This window comes from Rhinolophus sinicus, linkage group LG13 (genome assembly GCF_036562045.2).
Source record: "Rhinolophus sinicus isolate RSC01 linkage group LG13, ASM3656204v1, whole genome shotgun sequence".
Lineage (NCBI taxonomy): Eukaryota > Metazoa > Chordata > Mammalia > Chiroptera > Rhinolophidae > Rhinolophus > Rhinolophus sinicus.
The window spans coordinates 28858939-28885428 of record NC_133762.1 but is presented as its reverse complement, the minus strand read 5'-3'; the positions used below and the strand labels follow the sequence as shown (position 1 = coordinate 28885428).

The following is a 26490-nucleotide window of genomic DNA, read 5'->3' as shown; positions in this document are numbered from 1 at the left end:
TATTTTACAGCTATGGAAACAAACCCAGAGTAATTTGCCCCCAGTCACTCTAGGACTGGAAGCATTTTAATCTTTGTATTTTCTTACACGCACTTGGGGAATGGTACCAGTTTGTGTTCTTTACCTATAGGGACTGGTTTTGTAGTGTTTAGGGGCTTTTTTGGGGGGAGGGATGGGAGGCAGAGCGTGGGACACAGGCTGGGGCAGGCAGAGGCCTGCCTGCTCGGTACCACAGGTCCTGGCTGATACTCTTCTTCCTCCCTAGTGCAGAAGGCAGATAAAATTCAGGTGAAACTCACCTATCTGCTCCCACCCTGTCCATTTAGGGGTTCAATTACTGCTTCCCGCTTCCTCACCTACTCCCCCACCCAGTTCTAGCAGCTTTTCAGCCAGGTTTGGGGGCACCATGAGATAGGCATGGCCAGAGAGCAAAGCGTCAGATCCGCAGGGGGATGGAGGGGTGCAGACTTGCACAGACCCCAGGGTTCCCGTGGAGCCCCTTCCCTTCCTGCAGCCTGCAGAAGGAGCCGTCTGTTCTCGGCTGAATAAACAAGGAGGGGGAAGCAGTGCCCGGTCCCCTGCCCCCCAGCCCGACCCCCGCACAATGCGCCTTTCTCAGAGGAGACGCCGCCCGGGCGGGCGCCGCTGCAGCGCGCTCCGTCTGGGCTCCCCTCCCCCTGGCGGCACAGCAAGACCCACAAACCGACCCCGTGGAAACCAGATTTTTTTTTTTTTTTTTTTTTTTTTAAAGAAAAAGAAAACAAAAAAAGAAATCCAAGAAAGATCTGAGCGCAGCACGCGGCGAGGGCGTGAGGACCTAGTACACGTCCCTCTGTACTCCGCAGTCCGGCTTGTGGTCCAGGCGAGGCCAGCTCGAGCACAGCGCTGGGAGCCCGCCAGCGCCTGGTCCCCGCCAGTCGGAGCCAAAGGAGCCCAGGCTCAGCCCTCCACTGGCTGGGGACAGCGCACAAGGGGGCACAGTCCGTGGGTCCTCGCCCCTGTCCGGGTCGCTATGGTGGTCCTCACTTATGAGTGGCCAGCTGATTCTCCAGATCCTCCAGGCGCGCCATCAGCTGAGCGAGTGAGTGGTTAAGGAAGCCGTTGGGTGTCGCAGGACCCCCGCCCCCTTCCCGTCAGCTGGCGCCCCCAGCCCCAAAGGATATGGCTCTGAGTCAGACTCTCGAGCGCCCCCAGCGTTCGTCCCTGGAACTCCACCAGGCTTTCGCATTCGCAGGGACTCCTAAGCTCTGTCCCCGCGCTGATGCCTTCCTCTGCCAGGCAGGCACAGAGAGTGGGGAAATGAAAATCTGCAGGAGGACCAGCTGGCCCTGGCCAAGGCCCTCTGATATACCTCTACCCGGACTGTCGTTGAGTGTATGGCTTTTGGATTCAGACAGACGTGGAATGAGTGTGTGATACAGGAAACCTCATTCAACCTTTCTAAGCCTTAGTTTCTTCATCTGTAAAAATGGATACAATGAGAAATCCTATTCATTGGGTGGTGCTGAGGATTCCAATATGTGTGTGTTAGAAGCGTATTCTCAGACCTTGATGCTCATTGGAACCACCAGGAGATCCTGGTAAAACAGATTCTTATTCAGGATGGAGAAGCAGCTGATACTGTACATTTCTAACAAGTTCCCAAGTACTGCTGATGCCGCTGCTCCGTGGACCACACTTTGAGTGGCAAGAATACGCAGCAGCACTCTCCAAACGAAATTTTATGCGGGGATGAAAATGTTGTGTATCTGCCCTGTTCAGTGTGGTAAGCACCAGCCACATGTGACTATTTACCACTTGAAAGGTGGCCAGTGTGACTGAAGAACTAAAATGTTTATTTTAATTAATTTAAAGGAGATGGGCACGTGTAGCTAGTGGCTACCTTGTTGAAGACAACAGCTCTAGAGCACTTCCTGGCACAAGTAAATACCCGATAGCGTATTTCAACCAGGCCAGTGCTTCTCAAAATGTGGTCCATGGACCAGATGTGTCAATGCCATCTGGAAAGTTACTAGATATGCAAATTATCAGACTCCATGCCACACCTACTGAATCACAAACGCTGGGGTTGGAGCCCAGCATTTTGTGTCTGAACCAACCCTCCAGATGCGTCTGATGCACGCTAACGTTTAAGAACCACTGATCCAAGTCTATCTCTCCACACAGTTCGACATCTGTGAAATCAAAATAAGTGATTTACAATTAAATTTCGCACCTGTTTTTTCTTCGCAATATAGAAAATAATGGTGAATCTTACCGCGGATGGCATCTTAGATTCACTGACAGTCTGTAAACATGTGCCATTTTTAATATGAGAGCACAATGCCTGGCACTTGGCCTTCAAAAGAATTGCTGTTATGATTTAAGAGTTCTTTCTTAGTCTTGAGTGTACCCTTAGCAAACTGCTGTATGTAATATCATTAATGGTATTGATAACAGTCCTACAAAGACTCCTAACTTTACAGATTAAGTCCAAGGTCCAGCAAGCGGGGAGGACATACCCAAGGTCATATGGCCAATTGGTGAAAAGCTTCAACCCCAGAGCCCAGATTTCTGATAGAATTCTATAGCTAAAGGCAACCTTGGGCAGCCAGCATCCTCCCCTTTATAGGAGAGGGAAGGTAGGGGTGAAGGTTAAGTGACTTGTTCAAAGTCACACTGTAGGGAACACTTCAGGACAGGAAGGGCCCTGAAGGAGCAGCTAATCCAGTGCCTCCAGAATATGCTGGCTAATTCTTAGAATTAGCCTGGGGGGTGGGGGGAGAGGGAGTGAGAGAGAGAGAGAGAGAGAGAGAGGAGAGGTATATATGTGTGTGTATATATATACATATATACACACATGTATATATATAGATACCATATGTATATATATGTGTGTGTTTGTTTGTTTATTTAAGTATAGATTTCTCCATTTACTTATTTATTTACGTTTAGATTTACCAGGCCCAGGCCAGCCCTACTGAATGCAGTTCTGGAGTAGGGCCTGATAACCTGAAAGAAGAGTCCTATTTTAGGCCTGGGCTAGAGTCTAAAGACTCTATAGTAAAAGTTACCCCCAAGAAATTCGCTATATCGCCTATAAAGTACAGCACACAAGGTTTAACAGCCCACTTCTCCTCCACGGATAGCACTGGTCTTTTTTTTTCCCTCAGCTGAGCACCAGACAAAGTAAATGGATTGAATTTATGGGCTACATTGTTAGAAAAAAAATACATAGTTGTGTGTACTTGAATCACGCTCAGTCCTGCCACTTTGCCAGGCTTGTAAAGTTGAATTCCAACAAGTTAATGGAATATATAATGTGACTCCACTTAAAAATGTTGTTTGGCATTCCTTTGAAAAAATTTCCCCAAATTAATCTGGACACCCACTGATCTGGAAGACAGATAGCCTCGTCTAGTGCTCCTTAATCTTTAATATACATACAAATCCCCTGAGGGTCTTGTTAAAGAGCAAAATCTGACTCATTGGGTAGGTCCGGAGACAGCCTGAAATGCTGTCGTTCTAACAAACCAGCAGGGGAGAGCCCTGCCGCTGGTCCACGGACCATACTTGAAGCAACAAGGCTAAGTCTAGTGAGTCCATCCTCTGGCTATCACTCTGCGAAGTGAGTGGGGGTGAATAGAAAGGGGAGCTATCAGAGGATCGGCAGTGAGAGAAGCAGGGGGGCGGGGCCCTAAGACAGGTGAGCTCACCCGGGCACATGCTGCCTTTGAGGTTCTCCAGCAGGTGTGTCATGGTGTTGAAGTCGGGGGAGTAGGACACGTGCAGCTCCGCGGGTTCCGAGGCAATCTCACGCAGCTCCTCCTCCACCGCCTTGCCCACGCCCACGGCGTACATGACGATGCCTAGGGGGCCAGGGGACACAGGTGGCACCCTAGACCTCAGGAAACCGCCTCCCCGCTTCCAACCCAACCCCAGGCCAGTGCGTCCCGCGCCAAACCCACCTTCCTCCTTGGCCCGCGCCGCCCACACGGAGATGTCATCCTGGGAGCGGCCGTCGGTGAAGACCAGGCCCACCCGAGGCACGTTAAGGACACGGGGCCTCGCGCCTTGCGCCTCGGAGAAGCTGTGCTCCACCATGTGGCGCAGTGCCAGCCCGGTCATGGTGCCGCGCTCCATGTACTCTATGGCCAGGACGGCCTGCTTCACCTCCGCGGCAGTGCCATAGCGGCCCAGTGGGAACTCGGTGCGCACCCGGCTCGAGAATTGCACCAGCCCCACTCGTGTGCCCTCGGGGGACACGTCCAGGAAGTCCACGATCTGATTCACAAAGCGCTTCACCAGCTCAAAGTTCTGCGGGCGCACGCTCTTGGAGCCATCGACAAGCAGAACGAGGTCCACGTGGCCTTCCCTGCATCCTTCAGGGCAAGGAGAAGGGCTCGGAGGCAGGGACCAGAACCTTGGCTGGCACCAGCCATCTACCCATCTGGTCATTCATTCAGAAACACTGATTACATAACAGACACCATGTGTGAAGTCCTTCCTGTGCCAGGCACTGTGCTAATGGAATGATGTATTATTGTTGGTAGCAGCAGCGTCATTATAACCTTTGCCATTTATGGAGTGCTTAGCACAAGCCAGGCAATCGCTAAAAGCATCTTTTTAATAATAATAATAATAATGATGATGATGATAACAACCACCAGCACAATAGCTACCATTTATTAATCATCTCCTATGTATCAGACAGAATTCTAAATACTTTACCACTATCAACAATACTAAGTAAAAACAAAAACATTATTATTTGACAGCTTCCTGCCAGGCCCTGGGCTAGGTGCTTTGTATATTTTTTTCTCAATCCTCCCAATAACCTTGGGGATTATCCCCATTTTCTATCATCTGAGATTCTGAAGAAGGAAGTGAGTTGCTCTGGATTCCAGAGCCAGTGGAACGTAGCTGAGCCAGGATTTGAAACCAGATCTGCCTGACTCCCAAACGCACGCTCCTAATCACTCTATCATGTTCTCTCTCCTGTCCTCAGCCAGGGGCTTTGCTAGGCCCTGAAGGGGGTTCAACAGGAAACAAAATAATCCTGATCCATGAGGAAATCAGGGTAGAGCAGAGTAGTCAGACATGCCATATGCTACAGTCAAGGAAAGTCTAGAGCAGATGGGCCTGCAGGGAGCCCAAGATAGACATAATTCATTCTTCCTGGAGCTGGTGAGGAAGCCTGCCTGGCAGCAGTGATATTTGATTTGGTCTTGAAGAATGAGTAGGAGTTCTCCAAGGCAGGAAGGGACATTCTAGATGGTGACAGCAGCCTGTGCAGAGGCATGGAAGCTGGCAGCTCTTGACACATTCGGGAATGGACAGGCCAGTATAGCTAAAATGTTCAGGTGTGGCACGAGACAGGCTGATGGGGTTGGCTGAAGCTAGACTGTGATGCGCTAAAGCAGTGGTTTCAAAATTTTGACCACAACCCACATTTTTTTTAAAAAGTAGTAACAATAATAATACATCATGGCATACTTCATATGCTCACATATAATTAAAATTAAGTTTCATGCAATAATACTCTTTCTACATGCAGTCAACTCTATTTTCTCTTTCTCTCTGTTTCTTTTTAATGCTGGTTGTAACCCCCTAATTTGATTTCATTATCCATTAATGTGGTTGCGCCCACCATTTGCAAAACTCAGGGGTAAGACATTTGATCTCTATTCTCTCTATTCTGCAGGCACTGGTAAGCCACAGAAGACTTTTGAGCAAGGGAGGAATGTGATCAAATATGCATTTTTAAAATTAACCTTGACAGCAGGGTAGAGAATTAAGGGGAAAGAGATGGAGACAGGGCATGGCACACCCTGCACCACCACCACCACCACCACCCACACCCACACATTCACACCACACCCCTGGGCCACAGCAAGGGCAAAGTCAAGGATGCTCAGAACGAGGGCAGTGGGGCAAGGGCAGACAGAACCCCCTCCCACCTATAACTCACGGTTGCAGCTCTTGCCATCAGCCTGGAGTTGCCGCCCCTCAGGGCACAGGCAGCGGTAGGTGAGACCCTCACTCACACACTGGAATTCGCATCCATGGTCTACACCATTGCAAAAATCCCGGGCTTAAAGAAGAGACAACAGGTCAGGATGAATCAGGGTGGACTCCACCAACTAAGACCCCTTGCCCCTCTACACAATGCAGAAGACCCCTCCTCACCCTGACAGCTCTTTCCATCAGGCAGCAAGTCATGGCCCTCTCTGCAGTGGCACCGTGGCCCACCAAGGGTGTTAACACACTCATGTTGGCAACTGTGGTTCCCAAAGCTGCAGTGGTCAATGGCTGGTGGGAAGGAAGAGGCAGCAAGATATCACTTCTAATTGGAGCCATCAGAGATCTCAGTCCAGGGTGGGAGGGCTTGCTTACCCCTGCAGCTCCTTTGGTCCTGCTGGAGTACAAAGCCAGCTCGGCAGTGACAGAAATAGGAGCCTGGGGAGCTAACACAGTGGTGCTCACAGCCATCGGTCCCTTCCACGCATAAGTCAATGGCTGAGAAAGAGGGGAGGTCAGCATATGCCCTAGGTCTGTACTCTCAGCCCTGACAGCACAGCTTTTTAAAAAATACCTATGCCTGGACCCAGCTCTCAAAGATCCTGTCTTCATTAGTCTGGAGTGGTACCCAGGCATCTGTGATTCCTATGCATAGCTCTCCTTCCTACTGGGCCAGGTGGCCCTCCGAACTCAAGCCCAGATGATGCATCCCAGTGTGTCCCTTACTAAGCCAGGCATAAGGCCAAGAATCCATACTGGTAGAAGACAGGGCCCCTGCACTGAAGATGCTCACTGACTTACAGGGGAAGACTGGGATCTGTCACTTCACCTGTCTGAGACTCCATTTCCCCATCTGCAAAATGGGGATGTAATGGAAGAGAGCTATTGCTATTTATAACTTCCTTCTGAGCAGGGTGAACTGTTGCCCTGTTGGGTATCTTGATGGTTTAAATGTGCAAAGATGGCCTAGAGCTGCACTGGGGAATAGGGACTAGAGAGAGGTGAATTGTCCTGCATAAAAAAGTGAGAATTTGAGATCCCAAGAAAAGAGATGGGAGTGGAGAGAGGAAAAACAAAGAACAAGAGAGATGGTGTGAAAATGAGTAACTGTGTGGGTTGAGCCCACCAGTGAAAAATCCCGTTGTCGGGTGACTGAGGGCTTTCAGGGTCAAGAGTGTCTAATATTCAATTATAAAGAATGGATGTCTCCTGTTGTGTGTGTATGTTTGACTTTTCTTAGATGTAATTTACACCTCTGTTCATGCCCATCTTTACTAAAATGGACATCCAAAGTCAGAAAATTAAGTTCATGAACTCATCCTAGAAAAAGTGCTACATATGTCATTGCTGAATATCACTACGGTCACCTTCAAAGTACTTCCCTTGGGAAGCTATGCACCAATGCCAGTGCCTAGTCCACCCTTCAAAGCAATTTTGGAACTCTTTTTCTGGAATGGCCATCAGAGCTGTCGTCATATTACCCTTGATGTCCTGAATGTCATCAAAATGTCTTCCTTTCAATATTTCCTTTATCTACGGGTAAAGAAAGAAGTTATTGGGGGCCAGATCAGGTGAGTAGAGAGGTTGTTGCAATACAGTTATTTGTTTACTGGCTCAAAACTCCCTCACAGACCCGTGTGAGCTGGTGCATTGTCGTGATGCAAGAGCCATGAATTGTTGGCGAAAAGTTCAGGTTGTCTAACTTTTTCACGCAGCCTTTTCAGCACTTCCAAATAGTAAACTTGGTTAACTGTTTGTCCAGTTGGTACAAATTCATAATGAATAATCCCTCTGATACCAAAAAAAGGTTAGTAACATCATTGCAACAAGTTCGAGAACTTAATTGTCAGACCTATGCATGCACTTAAATATACACACACATGCCCTTGTGTGCACAAGTGTGTAAATCAAGGAAGAGGCTGATTTACATGCATAGAACAAGAACAGCATGTATAGGGTGGAGATATGGAGAGAGAACCTGTAAACAATGAATTCAGCAGAAGCTCAGTGTGAGAGGGAACCACAGAACGTAAGCACTTGGGGGAATTCCCAGAGATCTTGGGGGAGGGATTGGAATGTTCACGGGTCATCACAGGTGGCTTTAAGCCAGACTTTTTAAATTGTAGAAACAAGAAGACCCCAGCTGATATCTGGCTTATGGGAACCTCATTTTTCAGGTTGTTGTGAGGTTGAGAGATGGTGTATGCAACACTCCAAGCACAATGGTCCCGTACTAACTTGGCACTCAGCAAATGGTAACTGCCGTTATGATCCAAGAAGTGGACACAGCAACACATGCAAAAGAAAACCCCAATTGTATAAGCGAGGCATTGTGTGCCAAAACTTTTCAGAAGGCAAAATGAAGAACCAGGCCTTGAAAGATTTGCAAGTGCAGAGAGGAGGGGCACGAGAGCCCAGGTGAACAGCCCAGAAGAACAGCCCAGGAGATGCAGAAGCAAGAATGACAGCAATATATGGGGGGGAGGGGGGGGTGTATGGAGACCCTAACTGAAGACCCCAATTGTATCCAAGAAACTGAAACGGTAAAGATATGCCTGTGAGAAGACACAAACAAGTTTGGGAGGTGTATTTGAGCCAGGTAGGAAATGAGCCTGAAAGACAGGAGAGAAGGATGCAGAAAGCATACCTAACTGTAAAGTCAAGATTTCTAGCCCTGGTCTCACCAAGGACTTGTTTGACCCCCAGGCATGTCATCTCTTTATTAGACCTGTAAAATGAGGGAGCTGGATTTTTACTTCCAAAGGCCCTCTCAGACCCATTGGGCTGGTTCTAGGGCAATGGGGAGCCACAGAAGGCTCAGGAGCAGTGGGATTGCAGGGCAGGGGTAGCTCTCACCCAAACAGCTCTTGTTATCTGCTGCTAGCTGGTAGCCGGCGTTGCAGGCGCAGTGGAATGTGCCTGGGGAGCTGACACATTGGTGCTGGCAGCCGTGTCCCCCCTCAGCACACAGGTCCTTTCCTAAGGACACACAAGAGTAGAATCAGCAGGGGACAGATGGGCAGAATCCTCAAACAAGAGAGAGCTCGATGGGATCAAAGGCAGGGCACCATGCTCAAGTATGGCCTTAGGTGAAATATGACTTATTTGAGAGGGGCCAATCCAGATGGAAAGAATGGGGCCTGAACAGCCCCCTGTGAGTAGGCTCAGAAGAGAGGGACGCAGGGCTAATGCAGGGCTAGGTGTGTCAATGAGATAGGGCAGAACTCCACTGAGGTAAGGCAGAGGAGGAGAAGTGCTGAATCAACGTGGGCGGAGTAACTCAAAGTGTGAGTAGAACACATCTTGCAGCCTTGTAGGAGAAGCTAAAATAAGAGTGGGCAGGGCCGTGCCTGCGAGGTCGGGACAAGGCCTAGTGTAGGCGTTCCTCTCATGTTCGAGGGGTGCTGCTGGAGTTTGACATTAAGCCTGCGGTAAACCACAGCAGCTCATCCTGGTAGGCCGGCACGTCAAACGTTGCAGCAGGTGGGCGAAGCCTAAGCCCAAGGGGGAAGAGCTGGCATCTGACACAGCCCGCGGTAGGCCTGAACCTCTCAACTACCTGGCGGGCGTGGCTAAAGCGGGAATGGGCGGGGACGCCCGGGATCGGGGGGGATTTACTGATGTGGGAACCGGAATCTAAGAAGCAGTTCGAGTTCGAGCCGCGCTCCAGGGTTCACCTAACTCACCACACAGCCGGCCCTGGAACTGCAGGCCAAACTCCTGGATAAGGTCAAAGGACTCAACTAGGAAGACGTGCTCGTCCAGCGGGGGAGACGCCATGGCGCGCAGGGAGCCCACGTCCGCGCGCTGCACCCCCACGGCATAGATTTCGATGCCGCGGGCGCGCGCCTGCGCCGCCACCTCTGCCACGCGATCCTGGGGCCGCCCGTCAGTCACGATGACAGCGACACGCGGCACGCGCGCCTCCGGCGGGCGCGCGCCTTCGGCCACGCTGAAGGCCACGTTCATGGCGTACTGGATCGCCAGCCCGGTCATGGTGCCCTGCGCCAGCGGCACCAGAGCTCGAATGGCGCGCTCCATATCCTCGCGGCGCGAGAAGGCGCCGAGCCGGAAGACGCTCTGCACTTGGCTGGAATACTGGATTACGCCGACGCGTGTCGCGTTGGGCCCCAAATCCAGGCCGCGGAGCAGGCCCATCAGGAACTGTCGCATCGTCTCGAACTCGAAAGGGCGCACGCTGCGCGAGCTGTCAATCACGAACACCAAATCTAGGGGCCCAGTACGGCACCTGGGACCTGCGAGGAGACCAGGAAGGACTTTCCTAAATCAGCAAAGCCTCATCTCCGAGGAAACCCCTAGGGAAACCCAGGGCGGAATGGTACTAACCCAGCATAACAGCGCCTACGCAGAATTAGCCTAGCAAATGCAAGCTAGCTATATACATTCACTCACCCAGCGTTTGCTGAGGGCCTGGGCTAGGAAAGTTCACCAATTCTCTATCCTTCAGCTCTGAGAGCTATTCTAAGGAGGTATTATCCATTCAGGAATGGGTGAGGGGGTACCGCAAATTCAAATGCCTATAGAGGCCAGGCAGGCAATATAAATGAGTACACCGGTGGGATAGACGGTGGACTCCCAGAGAGCCCATATCGCTCCTAAAGTGGGCAGCTCCAGCCAAATGTTGCCATGCAGCCATGCGGACCCCGTGTTAGCAGATTCTTGGATTTTTCAAGAGAAGTCCCAAATCAGGATTTTTATGTGAAACCACCTGATTTTTTCAATTAACTTAAAAAATGTTAACACCAAATGAGCATTCTGCATAAGCCCAACTCTTAGCTCAAAGCCACATCCTACAGATGAGGAGACTGAGGCCCAGAGAATTGAAGCGGTGAACTGGAACCCAGCCCCTATGGTTGCAAAGCTTTTGCTTTTCTCTCCCCAGCAAGCCTAGCTGGCTGCAGACCGAAAACCTGCGTTTGCTCCCGTCCACTCGCTGGTGAGGGCTGGGCCCCAGCTCACCTGCGAACTGGAGCTGGGTTTCCCAGGGCTGAAGAAGGAGCAGCAACACAGGCAGTGGTGAGCATGGAAGGACCCTCATGGCGCTTGGGGAACAGACGTGTCAGAACCTGGAGGGAGAAAGGGAAATAGCAAAGCAATAGTATTTACAGAACTCTCATTTTGGGTGATGGGCACTTGAAAGAAGAGGAGGTTCATGGGTTTATTTTACAAATCTCTCTACTTTTGTGTATGTTTGAAATTTTTCATAACTAAATTTCATTACAGCGGGATAGCTGGAAGACACAAGGAATTCTGTCTGCTTTGTAGAACGGCAGAATAGTAAATAAATAAGAGTAGATAAAATATACAGAATTTTAAAAGAAAAAAGCCTTTCCTGAGTGCCAGGCAGTGTTGAACCCTTCTCATGCATTGTGGCACTTAATCCTCTCAACAATTCTATGAGACTAAGGCTGTTATTGTTCCCATTGTATAAGGTTGGTGCAAAAGTAATTGCAGTTTAAAAGGTTAAAAATAATTGCAAAAACCGCAATTACTTTTGCACCAACCGAATACACAGGAGGAAACCGGCTCAGAAAAGTTAAGCGCTGGCACCCAAAGTCGCGCGACAAAAATGTAGCTGCACCACGATACAACCCAATGCCTAGGGGATTCCAAGGACCAGCCGACGTGTTCCACGCCCTCTTCTCCTGGGAGGGAGAATCTCTGCAGACCGAAGCTATTCCCCGCCTCGGGCCCTCCTCCCGTCTCGATACAAGAAGCCTCTGTGTAGCTGTCCTTCCAACACACACACACACACACACACACACACACACACACACACACACACAAACACACGCAGTCAGACACGCACCGCCCAACCGCAGGCTGCCGGGTAAGGCCGCACGCCCTTTCGCTGTGCTGGGAAGGTAGGGGGCTCGGCAGAGTGTTGGCCAAAACGCACTTGAACTCGCGGCTTGGCGCCTCCACTTCCCACCAGCTCTCAGAGGAAGCCGCCAGGGGGCATCTTCCCGGGTCTAGCTATGTTGGCTAGGGGGCCGTGGGAAGCCCACATCTGCCCAGCAGGTGCCCTTGCCCAGAGCAAACAGCGGGCCGGGAGCCTCGGGGCCTTGAAGATAAGGCCTGGGCAGGATATATCCGGCGCGAGGAGGGCCCCGGAGCCGGAGTGCACCTGGTTCCGGGGACAGCGGCGCTAAACGCGGAGGGTGGTGAGTGAGCGGCGGAGGCCTCGGAGCGTGGCCATGGACCCGGTGGGGGCAGCAGGTGAGCGCTCACCCTCCCGATGCCCTCAATGCCCCTTGATAATCACGAAAGACTCCCATTGTACAGATGGAAAAAGTGAGACCCACGAAGGCGGCTCGCTGCGCTGCAAAGGAACCTGGGACTCCTGGCACCCCTTCTCCCTTTTAAGCTGCCTGGCAACCTAGCGCCTAGGAACCACTGGACCTCTTTTCCTTCCATTCACTTCCTCTGCTCCCTATCCCACCCCATCCCCCGCACCCCATGCTGAAGCTGCGGCAGCCATTTTTCTGTCGCTGACTCTTGGCAGAGGGGGGGCAGCCGCCCCTAACCCAACCGCAGCCCCGCCCCCTCCCCCCAATTCCGTGAATGGGCCTATTCTGAGCAAGTTCGGGTGCTTGCCGCTCACTCTAGGCGGCCTTCCCGTCCGGGATCTTCCCCGTCTTCGCTTTTCAGGCCTGGTAGGGAGGAACAAAAATCCCTCTGGCAGAGTCTGTCGTGGGAGGGTGACTAAGCCAGATGTGCCAGCTGCTGGAGGTGGGAGGGTGTGAAATGCTTTCTCTAGCTGTGGGCCATAACGGAGGCCAGAACCCCTGTTGAGCATGCGGGTAAAGGCACGAGGGGCCCTTGCTATCTGCCATCCTTTCCTACCTGCAGAAGCCTCTGGGCCTCCAAATCTTTATTAAGGCCCCCTTATCCTGCTCTTTGCCTCAGCCAACATCTCTCCTGGCACATCAAAATAACAGCAGCTTCAAAGTTCATCACCTCTCCAACCCCCTCATTCTACAGAAGATACTAGGTCCAGAGAGGGTAGTCTCTCACTCAAGGTCACACAGCAACGTGGTGCCGAGGCTGACGCTAGAACTCAGGGAGGGATTAATCAATCCTTGCGTTAAAAAGATATATTTGGAAATGCCCTTAGGTTAGGGAAAGTGGGGCTCGCAAGGGAGGAGAGTTCTGTGAGTAATTCCTCAAGAGTAGGCTGAAGAGTGAACACCTTGAGGACGGTCCTGAGGGTTCTTGGAGGAAGGCGATTAGGGGAAACGTCCCCTGCCCATTTTGGCGGCTTTGCTGGGGGGGCTCAATTTGGAAAGGACTCTACAGAAGTGGGGAAGGGCACTGCAGGTCAGATGCGGGCACCCTAGATGGTGCAGCCGCGGTTAAGTACTGTCACCTGGTCTGGCTGGCCGCCTGCTCTCCCACAGACCCTTCAACGTCCCCAGGCCCTCTGACTCACCTGAGCCTGCGGGATAACTCGGAGGCGCGGCCGCCGAGCGGAGCCGACGGGCGGAGCCTTCCGGGCAGTTGGAGCAGGTAACGGCGCGGGCTGCGTGCCGGAGATGGGGACTGCCAGGCAGCTGGAGCGAGCGGAGGCGGCGGCCGCATTTAACCCGGGCTGGCGGGTGGGGAGGGGGAGCGCGGGCTGCGACCCCTCCCACTGGAAGGGCGATCCCCCTTCCTCTGCGGGCCGGGGCGGGGCCAGCGCGGCGCCCCCTGCTTCAGCCACCCTCGGAGCTGCGGACGCCGGCTGCAGGGCCGGAATTCGGTACAGCGGGAGGCTGGGCAGCTACCCACTCCGCAGCCGGAATGCGTTGGAGGCCTCCGAGCCACTTCCCCAAGGAGAGCCCCAAGGGGCGGAGCGGGGCCTGGCTGGGCCGCCGGCTGCCTGGCCCCGCTTCCGAGGGCGCGGCCCGGCTATTGCCCTCCGCTGCCCCCTCCAAGAGTGAGGAGAGGCCCCGGACACTGCTCCTGCGAAGAGGGTAAAGGATTTTGAAGGACAACCTCAGGGTTCATGGCTCTCCCAGGCTCCACCTGGTGCTCCCTCAAATCTCTGCTATCATGGGCTCTTCAGTTGCTTGAGACTTGGGCCCACCACCCAGCCTCACCCATCAAAACTCCCAGGCTGAGAAGCCACCAGGCCCCTGGGCTCTCAGTGACCCACTCCACAGGGCCGATGGAGGCCATGTGATCAAGGGAAGAAGGAAAGCTGAGACAGCAACAGGCCCCTTCTCTTGAGAGAAAGTGGTGAGGGAGTGTTGCTTTGACCCCGGAAAAACTCAAAAAGTTTTCCCCAGGATCCTGGGACAGGGTTTGGGGGCTCTTCCATGTTTGCAGGGATCTGCGAGCAGGCAAGAGAGCACTTTCGTCTGGGGCTCCAGCGAAGGCTCTTCCCCTCCTTGGCATCAAGACTTCACAGGAGTGGGTCCCCTTAGAGTTCAGGGAAGCCATGCGCCCTCACAAGCTCTGCTTCCCAAGGCCGACACAAGTGTGGCCTTTGTGCCGCTGGGGCCTCTCCCCAATGCTCCAGGCTGCAATGGGCGTGGAGCCAGACCCGCGGAGTGGCGCCTGGGTGGTCCTGGGGGGCTCTGTGCAGGCCTCACTGAGCACCACGCAGCCCAAATATTTAGCCCACGATTTGCACGCGTCCCCTCCCTTGCCTAACACTTCCTTGCCCTGACCACGAGGGGGCAGCACTAGAACTTCGTTTCATTCAACCCGCGCGCTTCGGGCTCCAAGCCGCCTCGCCCCTTGACGCTCCCTGCTGCGGGCCTCCCAGGTCATCCCCAGAACAAGCCACAGTCCTGAAGGAAGGCGTGCGCCGGTGCCTGCAGCAGCAGTGTGAGCAGACTGTGTGGATCCTGCACGCCAAGGTGGCCCAGAAATCATACGGAAATGAGAAGCGGTAGGTGCCTCCACGGCCCCTCCTATGTCCCTGTGGCCTTCAGCCCTATGGACCCCTCCCGGTTTAGTGTCTTTTAGAACCTAGGGAGGACTTGGGGACTCAGGGCTCAGCCATTGGCCAATCGGGGGGCCTTTTCCCACAGCCACCACTAGTCCCCACTTTGGACTTCGCAGATCCTGCCTGGGAATATATAGTCCCCATTCATTCACTCAATCGTCCATTCATTCATACTTCCATTCAACAACTACTGAGTGTTGTGTGTTATCATGTGCCAGGCTATCTGGGCACCGCTGGGCACGGGGCATACAGCTGAACAGTCCCTGCTCTCATGCCATCTTCACTATAGTGTGGAAGAGACAGACAATAAAGTCCCCACAAATCAGTGAACAAGATCCTTCCAGATTGTGATGAGAGCTAGAAGGGAAATAGAACAGTGCAATGTGACAGAAGCAGAAGGAGGGTGCATTAGCTGGAAAGGTCAAGGTAACATCTGAACTGAGACTTGAATCTGAAAGTAGAGCCAGGCAGGAGAAAATCTGGCTGAAAGTGTGTTCCAATTAGGAGGAACAGAAAATGCAGACCTTGAGGTTGTACCAACTCGGCCTGTTCTAAGTACAAAAGAAGTTAGAGTGGCTGGGATTAGAGAAGGGAAGCGGGTTGGAGAAAATAAAACTTTGAATTTAAACCATTGGAAGATTTTAAGAAGACAAGTAACATGATTGACTCATGCTTTTAAAAATTAAAAAAAGGCAATCTGGCTGCTGTGTGGGAAAACAGGTTGGAGGGGGAGGAGTGGACGCGGGAGTTGGGAAGCTGTTGCAGTGGTCCAAGCAAAAAGTGATAGCACGTGGGACCAAGGTAGAGGTGATAAGAAGCCAATGGGTTCTGGATATGTTTTGAAGGTGGAGTGGATGGGACTTACTCATGGGTTGAATGATAAAAGAAGATTCAGATGTTAATGGGGTTCATAGTCTTAGAGAAGCCTGAGGAGGGTGGAGGGAAACGTGGATGGGGAATCAAGGATTCTTTTGGGTTTCTACTACCTTTGAGATGCCTACAAGACAGTCGAGTGGAGATGACACACGAGTCCAGCGAGTACATGTCTCCACAGGTTCTTCTGCCCCCCGCCCTGTGTCTACCTCGCAGGTCCCGGCTGGAGGGTGAAGCCAGCGCAGGGCCAAGGTGAGGGCAGACTCAAGGGCTGTGGTGGCCTCTGGTCGGGGGACTAAGCAGTAGACGCGGGAGCAGGGCGGTTCGCAGGCGCAGTCTCGCCGCACCCTCTGGCTTTTGTGGCACTTGAGGCCTTCCCGAGTCTTTCCAGAGCCCCCTTGCATCCTTTTCCAGCCCACCAGGCAGGGGAGACCGGGCCCACGGTCTGCGGTTACATGGGACTGGACGGCGCGTCCGGCAGCGCCGCGGAGACGCAGAAATTGAATTTCGAGGAGCAGCCGGACTCCAGGGTGAGAGTGCATGGGAAGGGGTCCTATTCATGCTCCCATCTTTGCCTCTCCCTCTGGGAGGAAAGCTCATTTACACCCGTGCGAAAGCCAAAAGATAGGTATGGAGGCCGGAAGACCGGGGTTCTGCATGCAGGGTGCGCCCAAGAGCTTGGACGGTGCCGTTTCATGCTACATCCGACGGGGAGGACATCAGATAACTGGGGGAGGTCGGTTCATCCGGTGGCGGAGGGCTGAGATGAGCCAGCCCTATCCCTGCGAACCCCGTAGGAATTCGGTTGCGCCAAGACCCTGTACATCTCAGACGCAGACAAAAGGAAGCACTTCCGGCTGGTGCTACAGCTGGTGCTACGAGGGGGCCGGGAGCTGGGCACCTTCCACAGCCACCTCATCAAGGTCATCTCGAAGCCCTCGCAGAAGAAGCAGTCGCTGAAAAACACCGATCGTGAGCAGGGCGGGGCCTGATCGCAGGGCAGGGCGGGGAGGTGCTGTCACGTCTGGAGCGGCCGGATTTGGGAGGAGGAAAGGCCTGGATTGTAAGGGTGGGGTCAGAGTGGGAGAGATGGAGTCGGAGCCGAGAGGGGCGGGGTCTGAATGAACGGCTGCGGTGTAGGTCTGGGAATGAGAAGTTAGAGAAGCAAGGGCAGAGAGGAAAAGGAACAGATAGATACCAGACTTGAGAGAGGGCAGTGCGTTGGGGGACCCCAAACGGCTGACAGATGCAAAACGAAAGACAGATTAAAAGTACCAATGAAAAGTAACAATTAAAAATAACAATAAAAAGAAATTCCGTTAAAAATATTTATTCAGGGCCTGCTCTATGCCTGGCTAGGTGCTGGATCCCCATAAAACAAGGACAAGTGTCTGTTCTGGAGGAACACGCAGTCTTGTAGGGGAGAGAGACACACATAGTTGATCAAAGAGACAGTTTTACTGTCCCGGGTACCAAGGTACCAAGTGACAAATCCCAGGGCTAGAAGCTTTGCGAATATTGGTGGGGAGAGGTGGCAGAATAACAATCACACCACCACCACTACCCTCTCTGGGAGGTGGGAGGGAGGGAAAAGAGGAGGGAGGGTTGGCTTTCCTGGCACACACTGACATGCATTATCCCATCTGCTGCTCATGGTGGCCCTGCGAGGTAGGTGCCATCATTGTTCCTATGTAGTAGCAACAATGAGGAAAATGAGCTTTGGAACAAATGTTTGGAACATCTGAGAAATATTTGGGCCTATCATATTCCAGGTGACTCGCCTAAGATCGGCCCAGCCAGGATTTGGACTTGAGCCCGTTTGATTCTGTAGCCCAGCTCCTACCTCTACACCATACTTAGTTTCTGTCTGTTAAAAACCTGGAAGAGTGTCTCAGATCCAGGCAGGGCTCTGGCTGGTCCCTGGCATCAGGAAAGGGCCAGGAAAGAGTAAATGGTATAGTGTGATGGGTATGAGTGCAGATTCTAGAGCCAGGCAGCCTGGTTTTGAATCCTGGCTCTGCTCCTTGCCAGTCACGTGGTTTTCAACAAGTTGCTCTTTTTTAAGTAGAGATAATATTATTTACCTCTGAGGGTTGTTGAGAGACTCAAATAAGTTAATACCTATAAAGCATTTAAAATAGTACCTGACACACAACAAACGTTAGCTATTATTCAATGGATGGGAACTTGGGCTAAGTATAAATTGAACACCTACAATATGCATAGCACTGTGAGGGGAGAGAGGGAGATGACGCAGTGCTTTCTCCAATCAGAAAACAAAACTGTGGCTCTGTGTATGTGACAGGCTGGAAGAGATCAATGTCAAATCCTGTACTGCTGTTTCACATCATATGGCCTCTGCTTATGCAGCCCCCTAAGCAACTCCTACCTACTTCACACTCCCCAGCTGAGAGGGGGTAACCTGCTCCAGGAAGTCCTCCTAACCCAGCCCTTACCGCATCATACGGAAATTGTATGTTTATGTCCCTATCTCCCCTCTGAGACGGTAAACTCCTCCAGAGTAAAACTCACCCTTTGGTGCCCAATACCCAGCACAGTGCCTGCCACAAAGTAGGCACTTAGTGAATACGTCATAAAATTCTGTTTTTGAATCAAAGGATGCCCAGGAAGCAAAAAGGAACAGGCAAAAGTACAGAAGCCAGATCAGGGCAGGTACTAGCTAAACAGCTAGGAAATATGAATACCCAGCATGTTTGGGCCAGTGGGTATATGATCCAGACTGGCACAGCGGGCAGAGATTCATATGTGTCTGGTAAGTCCAAGGACCAAGCCTGGCCAGGTTACTGATTCCACCTCCGCTCACAGTGTGCATATCCTCGGGCTCCAAGGTCTCCCTGTTCAACCGCCTGCGCTCCCAGACCGTCTCCACACGCTACCTCTCCGTGGAGGACGGGGCTTTCGTGGCCAGTGCACGCCAGTGGGCTGCCTTCACACTCCATCTGGGTAATCGCATCAGCAGACCGGGGCTGGGCACTTTACATACATTAGCTTATTTAATCTTCACCACCACAACTCCTCAAGGAAGGCAAACTCTGCTCTTGGAACTGAGGCTTTGAAACACAAAGACTTGGCCAAAGGTCCCAGTGAGTTGGTGACTGATCCAAGCTCTTCTGATTCCAGTGTCCAGCTAGTTCCTTCATCTCAGCCCCCACCCTAGGTGGTGGGGAACAGACATTTGTGAGGATGGCCACAAATGACCCCTCCAGGATGACAACCTTCAGCCTTAGCTGTCTCCCTGTGCACCAGCCCTACCCACAAGACTCATGTGTGATGTGGGGTGGAGCCAGAGGGCAAGAAGGGTTTGGGGCAGAAGCTTGGGGCCCCCTGAAACTGTCCTTCCTTCCTTCCTTTCACCCCCAGCTGATGACCACTGTTCTCAGGGGGACTTCCCACCTCGAGAGGGCTACGTCCGCTATGGATCCCTGGTGCAGCTCGTCTGCACTGTCACAGGCATCACACTACCTCCAATGGTATGAGCAGGGAGGGCCCCCCCCCCCAGATCCATGCAGAAGGTATGACCCACATGGGCAGGGCTGGAGGGTGAGGGCCCAAGGCATGAAGACACCTACTCAATTCTCACCCGAGATACTCACTGCTTTGTGGGGCTGGATGGAGGTAAAGGGCTGGTATGGGGGGAATCTGCCAGTGCCCGCATATCTATTGGAGTAGCAGAAAACTGCTGGGAGGTTGGCTTCCAGGTACCCAGGCACCTTGCCTCCACACTTCCTGTCACCTTTCTGTTGTAGATCATTCGTAAAGTAGCCAAACAATGTGCGCTCCTCGACGTGGATGAACCCATCTCGCAACTGCACAAGTGTGCATTCCAGTTTCCGGGTGGTCCTCCAGGAGGCGGTGGCACGTACTTATGTCTCGCCACAGAGAAGGTGGTTCAATTCCAGGTGAGAAGCCGAGAATATCAGCACCAAGCATCCTATAAAGTCAGACAACCACAGAATGTAAGACCATCATCATCATCCTAGCTGCTACTTACTGAGCAATGCTGCCTCCCATGGAATGTTAGTATCAGAGACACTCAGAACAGAATCAGAGAATGTAGGAAAAATAGTAATAATGTTACTGAGCAACTCCTTCCCAAAGAATATTAGAGTCGTAGAATGTTGGGATATGAAATTGTAGAGTGTAAGTAAAAATAAATAATAATGCTGGGTATTATTGAGCAAAGATGGTTAGAATCATAAAATATTAAGACGCAGAATTGTAGAATGTGGAAAATTATTATTATTACTATTATTATTAAGGAATACTACTCCCCAAAGAAACTGATCATGGTGTGTTGAAAGATAAAATCATAATATGTAGAAAATAACATTATTGAGCAATATTTCCTCCCAAAGAATTTTAAAATTGTAGAAAAAGCACAGAATAGCACAGTGTTTTAATAAAACAACAACAACAACAACAACAAAAATCCCAGAATTCTAGAATCCTAAGGAAGAAGACTTTAGAAGCCAGCCTGTCCAGTGAACTTATTTAACTCTGAGAGAACTGAAGGGTTTTGTCCAAGCTCACAGAGCAGGTAAACGGCAGAGCCTGGGACTGGAACCCGGAAGGTGGAAGGCCAGGCATTATGTGGGCTCCGGTGCGTAATGGTGGCCACCATAAAACTTCAGCCGGGTCTCTTCCCAGGCCTCCCCCTGCCCCAAGGAGGCGAACAGGGCGCTGCTCAGCGACAGCTCCTGCTGGACTATCATCGGCACCGAGTCGGTGGAATTCTCCTTCAGCACCAGCCTGTTGTGCACCCGGGAGCCGGTCACCCCAGTGCCAGTCATCGGCACCCTCGAGGTGAAGCTGGGCGCTGGGGCTGGGGCTGGGGCTGGAAGCGGGGGAGTGTCAGTGCTGGTGACACGGGCAGCAGGCCCCTAGGCCACTCCTTTACCCACACCACCTGCTCCCACCTTCCCCCAGCTGAGTGGTGGGGGCGACGTGGCCACGCTGGAGCTCCACGGTGAGAACTTCCACGCGGGGCTCAAGGTGTGGTTCGGAGACGTGGAGGCCGAAACCATGTACAGGTATGGCGGTGGGGCCTCCCTTGGGTCCTGGGCAGTGGAGGAGGGGGTGCCTGTCATCAGCCCTAACTGATGTCACTGCAGCCCTAACTCTGTGCCCCACCCCCAGGAGCCCGCAGTCTCTGGTGTGCGTGGTGCCCGACGTAGCCGCCTTCAGCAGTGACTGGCGCTGGCTCCGCACACCCATCACCGTGGCGGTGAGCCTGGTGCGCGCCGACGGCCTTTTCTACCCCAGCGCCTTCTCCTTCACCTACACCCCCGAATACAGTGCGCGGCCGGGCCCCCTGGGCCTCCCGGAGCCCGCCACGGACGCCGACGCCGACGCCCTCCTAGAAAGCATCCACCACGAATTCACACGTACCAACTTCCACCTTTTCATCCAGACTTAGGCGCCCCCAGGCCTGGACTCAGGCAGGTTTTCTGGGTCCGAGGCCCTACACGCTGCCCCTTTGTTGTGAAAGGAAAGGCTGGCGTTTGAGCAGCAGAAGGCGCTCACCACTGAAACCCGGCCCTGCGGTGCTGACATGGGTCACTCACTCCTCCTTTCACATCTAGGAAGACACGACCTGAGTGAAGCTCTCTTTGTGTCCTCACGAATGTGGCTCTCCCAGCCTTTGCCTCTGTTTCACTCTCTAAATCAAACAATCTCTGTCTCTCTCCCTCAATTACTTTGTAGATCTCTGTATGTCCCTATCCCTCCATCTTTGTCTCTCTGTGTGTCCCACATACAGTTTCACACACTCTGAGGAGCCAGGCCTGGGGCATTTGCCCTCCAGGGAACTGAGTCTCCTCTTGAAGAGAAAACACATAGTTTCACAAGCCCTGGCATAGCCTGCAGGCTCTGGAGCCCCAGGTCCTGACAAGAGTACTGAGTCTTACCAGGAGCACTGGGTCCTGCCCCTCCTTATACTCCCTATGGCTGGAGCCAGCCATAGTTACCTTGCCTGTGTTTGCTCTCTGGCCCACAACGTTGCTGGCTGGCAGGTGCCTGGGCCAGTGGGCAGGTCTTGCCAGCTTGCCTGTCCACCCATGCACTTCTCTTGCAGGCCCAGCAGGATACAGTCCTGAGGATCAGGGATCCCTCTGCTATACTAGCAGCACCCCCAATCCAAGACAGTCTGATCTGTATGACCCACCTAAGGAGGGAGGTGCCCAGTGTACTTCACACACACACACACACACACACACACACGAACTAAAAGTGCGATGGAGCACAGTCTCACCTTTTGAACCTTTCTAGAGAAGGAATGGGGTTCAGAAGCAGCTAGCATCCCTGACCTCTGCCTCTGCCCTAGGGGCCACCTCTCAGCTCTTATGATAAGTTACCCTACTAGCTATCCCCCACCCCAAGCAAAGATACACCCCAGGCCCAGAGGCAAACGCAGGACAAAAGTTTCCCAGGACAACTCTGGGCAGAACTCCTGGGATCAACTGGGCAATAACCCAGCTGAAAGAAAAGCTTCCCTGCCTGGGGCCCAGGCATCAACTCACAAGCCATCCCTGCTCAGCCTGCCCACCCTCTGCCTGGTCTGTGCTCTACAGGGAAGCAGAAGAAATGGGGACACAGATATCACAGGTGCCAGCTACCTGTACCAGCCCCTACTGGTGCCAAATGGGGAGAACTGGTCTGAAATGTGGGTTCAGGGCTCTCACCCCCCTGGGCCCTTCCTTGAACACTGAGAAGAAGCTCGTTTCCTGCAAAACTACCCCCCCCCCAGAACATGGAAAGCCCTGTGAGAAAGAAGATGCTGACGTTTTCCAAGGGGTTTGCTCTTTAGACTCCCCAAAGTCTCCATCAGCAGACTGAAGCAGACAACCAGGAAGGAGAAGCTTGTTCAAAGCCCCTCCTGAATCCTGGTGGAGGCATGCAGGGTGCAAGTGGAATGGGGAATGTCCCCAACAAGAGTGCACGCCACAGGAGAGCTTGGGCTTATTGCCCGTGGTGATGTTGAAGCAGGAAACCACTCATAAGGAAGCTAAGAGGAGTTTCACAGCACACCACACAGGAAGTTGGGGCTCAAGCGCCCATTCAGTTCTGCTCTCAAGGACCTCCTCTGCCTCTCTACAAGGCAGGAGTGCCGGAAACCAAGAACCTAGCTGGCCTGAAGTCCCAGGCCCAGATATGCAACTCTGTCTTCTGTACTCCTGCCCATCTTGGATCAAAGGGTTTTATGTACATGTCAAGTGTCCCCTCTAGTCTATGAGCTTCATGTGGAAAAAAGCTCATTGCTGAGTGCCCTGGAGGGCGCATGCAATCCCTTGAACACTGAGTTGGGGCTCAATAAATACCAAATTGCATGGCATTGCATTGGTAGACGTTTGGAGATTGCAAGTGCAAAGTGAAACCAGAAGATGGCACTGTTCCCTTCCTAAAAATTGAGTTTTCGTTTGTCGTTAAAGTGTTAGGGTCCATAAAAATAATCTTAACTTTCAAGCTCTCAGGATCAAAACCTTCCAGGGTCGAGAATCCTTGCTCTCGTCTATATTTCCTCCTCGTTTTACAGATGAGGAAACTGAGGCTCTGAGCAGATTGGTGGCAGAGCCTGATTTGAATCCTATACTCCTGATGCTAAGTCTGGGGCTCTGAGGTTCTTTTAATTCTCTGCCTAATAGTCTTTAATACTGTTTTAATTCGCTGCGAGGTCTAGGTAGAGTGTGTGTTACAAGGGGCGGGGAATGGGGGGACAGGGCACACGGTAAAAATAAGGTCAAAATCCTTGTTCCAAAATCTCGCTAAAAGTTGACCAAGTCCTCATGCTGCCTGAGGCTCCACTATGCACAAGCTAGTCTTCCGGTTTAAGTCTGGACCTTTGGGTTTCTCTCTTTTCTCAAAGAGAAACTCATCACCACAGTGTGGGTAAAATTCTCACCCATCTTCCTCCCTGGGGAGGATGCTTGCAGACTGCTTGGGGCATAGATGGTGAAGATGACAAGGAAGAGAGGAAGTGGTTTAAAGGGGAATGAAACCAATAACACACCATCTAATAAGTTTTGCAAAGATCAGCCGGGCCCACACTCACCACTAAAGGCCCCCCAGTCGGGCTTGGCTCTGTTCCAGGCTCCAAGAGACAAAGGCAGGCGCGGCAGTTGTGGCACAATAATGCTTTCAGTGGTGCCGTGGTAAGAACACATGCTGGCTGCAGGCCACCGGGGGCAAGGGTGGGAGTGGGGGATGGGACGGGCAGGCGAAGTTCTGGGAAAAGGCACAGCCTGTGACCAAGTTCTTTATGGACTCACTTTATGGTTATAAAGTGTTGAAGTGGGGCCCATTCTGCCAAGTTCACCCCCAAGCCACTATTTGATGCAAAACATCCTCCCCCCGAACTTGGCTGGGGTCTGAAAGTACACCACTAACGCCTCACCCTGAGGTGGGGGTCCTGGCCTTGGATGGTTTTGTCCTGGGCTCATACTAATGTACACTTCTGCTCATACTAATTACTGGTATGTAGTTTTGGAAGGGTCACCTTAAAATGAAGGAATGCACATCTAACGGTGACTTTTCAGACAACAGCTATCTTGGAGTCAAAGCAGTATGTCCTAATAGGTGAGCTTGGCAAGTTGAAATCACTTAACCTCTGCCTCAGTTTCCTCTTCTGTACATGGGGATGATACTATTTGTTTCATAAGATGTCATGAGGAATAAAATAATATATGCAAAGCACTTTCAACACGGCCTGGCCCATAGTAACCACTTGTATGGGTTAGTTGCTGTTATTGTTACACCAGAAGCACTTTTAGAGATAATCCAAATAGCAATCTCTCATCATTTCCCAGATGGGGAAAGTGATGATCCAGAGGAGGGAAGTGACTTCCCGTATTAGTTTTCTATGTTGCGTAACAAATTACCACAAATGTAGCAGGTTAAAACAACACACGTTTATTGTCTCACAGTTTCCGTGGGTCAGGAGCCTCAGCACAGCTTAGCTGGGTTTTCTCAGGGTCTCCCAAGGCTGTAATCATGGTGTCAGCCAGGGCTGCCGTCTCCTGGAGGCACAGGGTCCTCTTCTAAGCTCACACATTTGTTGGCAAAATTCATTTCTTTATAGCTGTGGCAGCTTGCTTCTTCAGGGTCAACAAGAGATCATCATTCTTATCAGGAAGGTTCCAGACCCTCTTTTAACGTTGATCAGGCTTTCAACTGATTGAGTCTGGCCCGCCCAGGATAACCTCCCTTTTTGCTAAGTCAAAAATCAATTTGTTTGTGACCTTAATTACATCTGCAAAATGCCATCACCTTTTGTTCTCTGATAGAACCTAATCATGGAAGTGACAGCCATTATAGTTACAGATCCTGCCCACACCCCAGGGGAGGGAATGTACAGGTTGTAGACACCAGGGGGGCAGAAATCTTAGGGACCATCTTAGAATTCTGCCTATCCCACTCCCCAAAACTGCACAGCAAATTATTAGAAGGGAACATCTATTTGGCCTGCATGCCCTCCCAAGCCCCTTGAAGGAAACGCCCCATTCAGGGGTCAGTACTTCTGCTGCCTCAGAAGATTGGCAGGATCATGAACAAAAATGGCCTGACATTGTCCAAAACCCACTTTGCACCCCCTACCCCATTCTCGGAAATAATATTATACCAAGTTCCACTTAGAGTTAGCTCTCCAGATAAATTAATCCTTGTGCAGAGTTGACCAGCTAGAGTAACCAGCTTTTAGCATGGCTTCTGTGGGGACAGAGCCAGGAGTGCAGTTTCCAGGCTCTCGGCCTCACGTGGAAAGGTGCTGGCTCAGGTAGTAAATGGCCATCAGCTGTGACTAGTTGGCCATCAGCTGTAACCAGTGAGCCATTGGCAACTAAGATAACTGACTTAGCAATGCTAGCAGCAAAAATGTGGGCTGGTAAGCGCATGGTGGCTGGCAAGCACGGATTGCAGTTAGCAAGGGGTTGGTTGGCAGAGAAGCGGAGGGCAGGTTGCAGATTGTGTGGCTCCTGCTTCCTGTGTCTACAACCCAGCCGCCAGCAAGAATATACTGGTAAGACTCCCCTATCTGTGGCTCTGTGGGTGTTCCTTTTTGGCCTCACCATATCCTGCCTTCTTATGGGGGAAGCAGGAGCTGAGACCCTGCATGACACCCTGCGTGACAGCTAATGTCTTGCCCCCTGCCCTTCTGTAGTCCCTTCTGTAGGGTTGATATGTGTGACCGTAGGATTTGTAGATGTGACAGCATGTGACTTCCAAGGCTCAGCCCTAAAAGGCATCGTAGCTTCCACCTGGTTCTATTGGATCACTTGCTGGGAAAAGCAAGGTGCTGTCATGAGGACACTCAATCGACCCCAGGGAGGTCCACCTGGTGAGAAACTGAGGCCTCCTGCCAACAGCCAGCACCACCATGGCAGACGTGCAAGTGAGCCATCTTGGAAGTGGATCCTCCAGCTCAGTCAAGCTTTCCTATGACCACAGCCCAGGCCAACATTTCAAGGACAACCTCGAGACCCCAGAACCACCTAAGCTGCTCCCAAATTCCTACCCCACAGAAACTATCAGAAATATTTATGCCGTCATAAGCCCCTAAGTTTGGGGCTGATTCTACACAGCAGTAGATAATATAGGGGCCTTCTGGAGCGCTTACCTTACCCGACAGATGGTGCCAATGAGAAGAATAA

The 26490-nt window shown here is 52.0% G+C and overlaps 2 protein-coding genes across 6 annotated transcripts; one reads left to right on the top strand and one right to left on the bottom strand.

Moving 5' to 3' along the window:
- Positions 1 to 711: 711 nt before the first annotated feature.
- On the bottom strand, positions 712 to 11087 carry MATN4 (matrilin 4). 4 transcript variants are annotated; one of them, XM_074318040.1, is made up of 10 exons: positions 10981 to 11087; positions 9687 to 10256; positions 8857 to 8979; positions 6376 to 6498; positions 6169 to 6291; positions 5951 to 6073; positions 3948 to 4361; positions 3696 to 3848; positions 1165 to 1271; positions 712 to 1082 (listed from the first exon to the last, which is right to left on the bottom strand). In XM_074318040.1, exons 1-10 carry the CDS (start codon positions 11057 to 11059, stop codon positions 1023 to 1025), a joined length of 1875 nt encoding a protein of 624 aa, XP_074174141.1. In that variant the 5' UTR covers positions 11060 to 11087; the 3' UTR covers positions 712 to 1022. The 4 variants fall into 4 exon arrangements, with proteins under 4 accessions (XP_074174141.1, XP_019605256.2, XP_074174140.1 ...); XM_019749697.2 differs by lacking the exon at positions 6376 to 6498 and having other exon boundaries at positions 712 to 1081; positions 1164 to 1271; XM_074318039.1 differs by lacking the exons at positions 712 to 1082; positions 1165 to 1271 and adding an exon at positions 1279 to 2174.
- Positions 11085 to 23180, top strand: RBPJL (recombination signal binding protein for immunoglobulin kappa J region like). 2 transcript variants are annotated; one of them, XM_019749700.2, is made up of 12 exons: positions 11085 to 12240; positions 13422 to 13530; positions 14774 to 14899; positions 16011 to 16081; positions 16244 to 16359; positions 16627 to 16801; positions 18656 to 18793; positions 19211 to 19320; positions 19597 to 19749; positions 20498 to 20653; positions 20777 to 20880; positions 20987 to 23180. In XM_019749700.2, the coding sequence occupies exons 1-12, from the start codon at positions 12219 to 12221 to the stop codon at positions 21264 to 21266; spliced, it is 1560 nt and encodes a 519-aa protein (XP_019605259.2). In that variant the 5' UTR covers positions 11085 to 12218; the 3' UTR covers positions 21267 to 23180. The 2 variants fall into 2 exon arrangements, with proteins under 2 accessions (XP_019605259.2, XP_074174142.1); XM_074318041.1 differs by lacking the exons at positions 11085 to 12240; positions 13422 to 13530 and adding an exon at positions 13804 to 13976.
- The last annotated feature ends 3310 nt before the right edge of the window (positions 23181 to 26490 follow it).

Bases quoted from the DNA above. Each gene is read 5' to 3' on its own strand.
- MATN4 (XM_074318039.1), bottom strand. From the start codon at position 11,059: ATGAGGGTCCTTCCATGCTCACCACTGCCTGTGTTGCTGCTCCTTCTT. The intron at 10,257-10,980 runs GTGAGCTGGGGC...GTCTCCTCGCAG, and splicing joins AACCCAGCTCCAGTTCGCAG to GTCCCAGGTGCCGTACTGGG. The intron at 6,499-8,856 runs GTGAGAGCTACC...CCTCTTTCTCAG, and splicing joins AGATAACAAGAGCTGTTTGG to CCATTGACTTATGCGTGGAA.
- RBPJL (XM_074318041.1), top strand. From the start codon at position 13,804: ATGCGTTGGAGGCCTCCGAGCCACTTCCCCAAGGAGAGCCCCAAGGGG. The intron at 16,360-16,626 runs GTGAGAGTGCAT...CGAACCCCGTAG, and splicing joins AGGAGCAGCCGGACTCCAGG to GAATTCGGTTGCGCCAAGAC. The intron at 19,750-20,497 runs GTGAGAAGCCGA...GTCTCTTCCCAG, and splicing joins AGAAGGTGGTTCAATTCCAG to GCCTCCCCCTGCCCCAAGGA.